Source organism: Dendrobium catenatum, unplaced genomic scaffold (genome assembly GCF_001605985.2).
Source record: "Dendrobium catenatum unplaced genomic scaffold, ASM160598v2 fragScaff_scaffold_733, whole genome shotgun sequence".
NCBI classification, from domain to species: domain Eukaryota; kingdom Viridiplantae; phylum Streptophyta; class Magnoliopsida; order Asparagales; family Orchidaceae; genus Dendrobium; species Dendrobium catenatum.
In genome coordinates this window covers 957,776-963,775 of record NW_021319195.1, presented here as the reverse complement: position 1 = coordinate 963,775, position 6,000 = coordinate 957,776, and the positions used below count along the sequence as shown (strand labels likewise).

At 30.7% G+C, this 6,000-nt stretch overlaps 1 protein-coding gene across 1 annotated transcript in view; it reads left to right on the top strand.

The window, feature by feature from the left end:
* LOC110102340 (DNA repair RAD52-like protein 2, chloroplastic) overlaps positions 1 to 5,238 on the top strand; it is a 22,568-nt gene extending 17,330 nt beyond the window's left edge. The window contains exons 2-4 of the mRNA XM_020830648.2: positions 628 to 665; positions 1,741 to 1,832; positions 4,723 to 5,238. Of these exons, the coding sequence (XP_020686307.1) occupies positions 628 to 665; positions 1,741 to 1,832; positions 4,723 to 4,860 (268 nt within the window). The 3' untranslated portion in view covers positions 4,861 to 5,238. The remainder of the gene's footprint in view (positions 1 to 627; positions 666 to 1,740; positions 1,833 to 4,722) is intronic.
* Positions 5,239 to 6,000: the final 762 nt, after the last annotated feature.

The window sequence follows — 6,000 nt, the reverse complement described above, 5'->3', positions numbered from 1 at the left end:
CTTATTTGTATACAGCTCGATAAGCACCAAACGAACTAAACATGAACCAAACATGAACACCCTTAAAGTAAACGAACCAAACATGAACACAAATAATAAAGCTCGAATCAAACACGAACCAAACATAAACAAGCTAATGATAAACAAACTCAAACATGAACACTCACATACTCGGCTCGGCTCGGTTCGTTTGCAGCCCTATTGATGTGTACGTTGTTTCTCGTCTATGTTCTGTTTTATTGCCTTTTTCGTCAATGCCTTTGCTTTCATTGTATCCATGGCAGTCCAACTGTTCAACGACATAAAGGAAAAAGATGTGCACACAGACACCAGCTCATTAACACATACAACTTAAAGATGGTTAGATCTATGTTGGCCTATTCATTTATGCATGTTATGTTCTTCACCGTCAATGAGAGGTTTTGTAAAGTTTATTAAGGAAACCTCTCCTTGCAAAACTTTTCTTTTCTAGATGATTCAATTTATATTGTTTGTACTTTTCCTAATTACATTCCAAATAGCTTGGTGGATTTGTTCATTACGGGTTTCTATTTTAAATCTCATTCAAAGTATTGTAGTTCCTGCCATATCTCACCTCTACTGATTCGATTTTAAATTGCTTTGTAGGTATCATGCAAACAGAATGCTGAGCTTCTATGCTCCAGGTACACTGCGTATGACACATAAGCTGAGGACGTTGCTGTTAATCATTTTAATACTTCTCACTTCTCATCAGTTTTTTATATACAGGAAAATAATGATGTTGAAATTTCTCATCCATTCTGCATCGATATATGTCCATGCGCTAAAATAACTAATAAACATTAACCTAATTGTCATATTGCACTTTTTTTTAATTTTTATCTTACTAGATGCAATATCAACAACAACAACATCAAGCCTTTGTCCCACTACGTGGGGTCAGCTACATGAATCGTTTTTCGTCATTGTGTCATGTTAAAAGTCAAATTCTCATTTAAATCTAATAAAGAAATATCATTTCTAATATTTTATAACCAAGTCTTTTTAGGTCTACCTCTACCTATCTTAGCATAAGTCAAATCTAATACCTCAACTTTCCTAACCGGGTCATCGGAAAGCCTCCGTTAAATGTGACCAAACCATCTAAGGCGACTCTCTCTAATCTTATCTTCCATGGAGTTACTCCAACCTTTTTCGTATATGCTCATTTCGTATCATATCTCTAAGGGTAAATCCACTCATCCACCTAAGCATCCTCATCTCTGCAACACTTAACTTAGTATTATGCTTCTAATGTAGGCAAGGGATGCAATATCCTGATATATAATTTAATCTAACAATAACCAAACAGATTCGTGAAGAACCTTCTTTAAAACATGCAAGCAACCATAAAGGTACGAATCTGATGTACACTGTAGCTTATTCTTTTATAATGTTTAGTTCGATGGACTAATGTAAGTGCTTAACTTTTTTTTTTTCCAAGAATCAATTAGATAATTCTTAAGTGCTTAACTATATATCTATAATGATCTAGGTACTTGAACACAGTATTTTGTATATTCTCTTTGTGATTTCATCAATTTATGCTCGTGTAAACAATCTTAATTGTTGATGAAGAAAAATCCTAGTTTTGGTTATTAATATTATTGCGTCATCTTCTCTAGAATTAATTACCTTGCTAGTCACTTCATTGAGTGACATGCAAGATCTCCCTCCATGCAAAAGACTAACGTATTTATATTGACCACGTTTATCAAGGCTGGTGTGGAGAAGTACGTGACGTAATATTCTCTGATGATGGAAGTGTAACAGTGGTGTACCGTGTTACAATAAGAGGATCAGATGGAGAGGTATGTTTAATTGATTTTTGTTCTTTTTCATTAATAGAAAAGAGGAATTCTTGCCTGTTTAAGTAGATCCTACATACATACTTCGTCAAAAAATTAAAAAATTTAATTGATTTTTGGATGTATTAGGCTGATTAATTGATTTGAAAAGGATATTAATCTTTCCAGATTTCTTATGTTAATGGGGTATTAATTAGAATAATCTTCTAATGAGCAATTACTAGGTAATAAATCATTCTAATTAATCATACAAAATTAATAACTTTTTTAATATATTTAACTAGTTAGTATTAGATAATTATGTTATTAACCTATTCTAATTTGTAAGGCGAATAATTTACCAATCACTAATTTCATAATATTATGTTAATTAATTAACTAAATTTATGCAATTATATATGCATTATTATTGTAAGGTATTAAATTATTTTAATATAAATTACGTAAAAATGCCCATTTTGGCTATTCAATTTCATAGCAGTTTATTTAATAATCCTAGCTGTAATCTTATTAAATAGTAATTTGTTTTACTTAGCAGCAAGTGCAACACAATTCAAAAGAGTACAACACATGAAAACATTGCCAGATGAGCCCTAAATCTAAATAGCATCAATTGAACAAAATTTACTAGTTTGTTGAATGCCATTGAATTTATTTTGCATGTTTATTTTTCCCCCATGGATTTCTTAATCTTTACCGTTTTTTATGATGAATTGGAGCATCAAACTGCCCAATCATTCCTTCCCTAAAGATAAGAAAATCACTGATACTGTATTAACACATGTTGGGCTTGTTAGGGTCCTATTTCAGGAGAGTTGAGTTAGAAAAGAAACTTTTGACGGTGGGAAAGCTTTGCATGATAATCCTGTTTCATCAACTTCTTTTGATGATAACGAGAGTTATGTGGAATATTGCAATTATTTTGTTAGCAATTTTTTAATTGAAATTCTGAAATCTAAGAGGATACTGAATGATTGGTGAAAAACACTTTGATTGCACTATCTAAGAGTAAATAAACTGTTCAAGTTGTATTAATTATAGACTAATCAAATTCATGAGCCATATATCATGTACTTAAGGGAAAGAGTAATGGAACATAGGCCTAAAAACATCAATCAGTTTGAAGAATTAATTTGATTTCATACCATGAAGATCTACTATGAAAATAGTCCTCATATTAATATATTCACTATTAAAGTATAAAGAACAGAGAAACGGTCTTATTTGATTTTTATTGATCTTGAGAAGATATCTGACTAATTATCATGAAAATTGATTTGGTGCCTATGATGTATAGACACGGACACGGTGACACAGATACTTTACGGACACGTCAATTATTGAAAATATATGACACAGACACGCACACAGTTTGGACACGGTATTAGAATTTTTTTTTTAATTTTATAAATAGTGTATAAAAATTGATTAAAGATAATATTAAAAATAATTTTAAATTAATAAGTCATTTAATTAGAATTTGTTCTTAAAATGATTAATTTTAGGATTTCAAGAGTCAGGCGTCGATTTCGTGTATCAGACATTGAGAGAGAAGATGACAATGTTGTCGAGAGTCGAGTATTGATTTTATGCAGAAGTATTGAGCGTCAATGTTGAGATGGTGTCTATCGTCGATGTTGAGAGTGCGTTGATCGTTGATGTTAAGTCGAAGTTGGACAAAGATGAGTTGTTAAGTTGTGGATGTATAAATTGTTAGCATCAAGCATCAATGTCAAGATAGTGTCTGACTTTGATGTTGAGATGGTTTTAAATTTTTGATTTTGTACCAACGTTAGAATTCGATGTTGAGATGATATTGGACATTGTTGTGAAACCAAAGTCGCGACCTGCCAAAGAGAAATAAAAATGAGAATATTCGGTGAGTGGGGTATTGAGTACGGGGATTTGGTGTTGTGGATAGGAAATACGAAATTTAGTTTTAATATTTTAAATAAATAAAAATTTAAAATAAAAGAAATTATATTTAAAATTTTTCATAAAATATTTAATATACTTGTCGGATATGGGTGTTCAATTTGTATTTAATATTTTTTTAATCGGACATGTTCTCGGCATGTCTGACATGTATCAGAGGCGTGTCAGACATGTGTGATGTCTGATACACGTCGGATACTGCACGTCTCTTTGAGGGAAAGTGTTGGTGCATCATAGTTTGGTGCACATTAAGGCAAATATGGTGAAGTTTTTAAAGATGTGTATGATAGAGCACTGACTACTATTCACAAATTTATCATCTTTAATAAACAGTTGCGAATGATGGATTAATTTTACTTTAAGTTATGCGGATGATAGATTTTATTTGAATATTAAATTTTATTAGATTTTTATAAACTCATTTTGATATATCCTTGAAATAATTTGTATCAAGATTTGGGGGCATTTTGAAATATATGGTTCCTATAATTGAGATTTGCTTTCAACTCGGTCATTATCGATTGAAGTCACCTGATGTATTATGCTTACAACATAAAAAATATGAATTTTTGAAAATGAACCCCTCTGGTTGATATTCACCTTCAACACGATCATCATCAGGATTTTTAATGCTTTTTATTTTGCTATTTGAACCTTATCAACTCTGCTGACTTGCTAGCAAAATATTTGGTTCAATATGAGTTCATGTGGTATTTTGATAATTGAGTCATCTCTGGTTGAGATTCATTTTCGACACAGCCATCGTTAGGGAAAAAGCTGAACTTAAATGAAGGATGTGTAGCAAAAGCTGAACTTAAATGTCTCCTCAGAAACTTATTTAAAGAGATGATTGATGCATAGTTGACTATATTCATATTTGTCTAACACAATAAAAAAAATTTTCTTCCTCCTAAAATATATAGCTGGAAATAATGCCTCATTCACCTTATTGGCACAGGCACACCGTGAATCTACAGGGACAGTATCCTCAAGGAATAACCAGTTTGAAGATCCTGTTACTGCTGCAGAAGAATTAGCCTTCTGTAGAGCCTGCGCTCGGTTTGGTTTTGGCTTGCATTTGTACCATGAAGATTAAAGTTTTGTTTCGGACGACTTTTTTGTTGCTTCTTAAACAGTTTTTTAATATAAAAATTTTAATTTTTATACTAAAAAACTGCTTTAAGAAGCAGCAAGAAAGTCGTCCCAAACAAAGCCTAAGACTTTTAGCTGAAAAGGTAAATTTTGAGCCGAGAATTCTTGCATCTGAGGATATTTGAGTTCCAAAGAAACTGACTGTACTGTTATATATCAAAGCAAGCTTCCATATAAATGAGAAATGTTCATTGTAAATATGAATATTGCCTGGTAATTTTTAGTTGTGTGGGTTTGTTATTAGAGATATGGAACTAAATAACATTTTTGTTCTGATATAGTAATGTTAAATACAATGACATGAACTAGTAATTAGTCACCACTGAAGAGAAATCTTTAGTTTGATGCTTTTGTACCTTTAAATATAAATCTTGGGTTCTGTTTGGGACAACTTTCTTACTGCTTTAATTCGTTGGCCATAATCAAGATTTTTGTTTGACCATTATTTTTTCATTGTTTGCATGAAATTTTTGAGCTAAGAAGTTGCTTTTTGTAGCACCTTTAAAAAAAAAATCTTCATAATAGTTTTATAACTGTCCCAAATAGACACTTAGGCTTCATTTGGGACGGCTTTTTTATTACTTCTTAAAGCAGCTTCTTAGAATAAAAATTAAAAAATTTGTTTTTTAAAACAACTTTCTAGTAGAAAAATTAAAAATTTTGTATTAAAAAGCTGCTTTCAAAAGTAGTAAGAAAGCTGTCTCAAACGAAACCTTAGTATTTTCCCAACAGTTGGTATGTAAGAATGTAAATGCTTACATATGTATGTTATATTGTTGAAATTTATGATTTATTTGCGTGATGACTATAATTATCTATAAAAATTAGATTGAAATATTTTTTTTATTAATAAGATTTGATTAAAGTTCATTCAATAATCGAATAAGGTTCAAATTTGTTATATAATTGAGCATATATAACATATTAAAATGCAATCACAACAACTATAATGCAATTAGGCAAACACTACAATAGATAAAAATTTGATTAAAACCCTTATATTAAATTAAAGTAGTTATAATATATATTTACAATAACATATTGAATACAATCACAACAACTATAGCAAAGTCGATAAATTTTT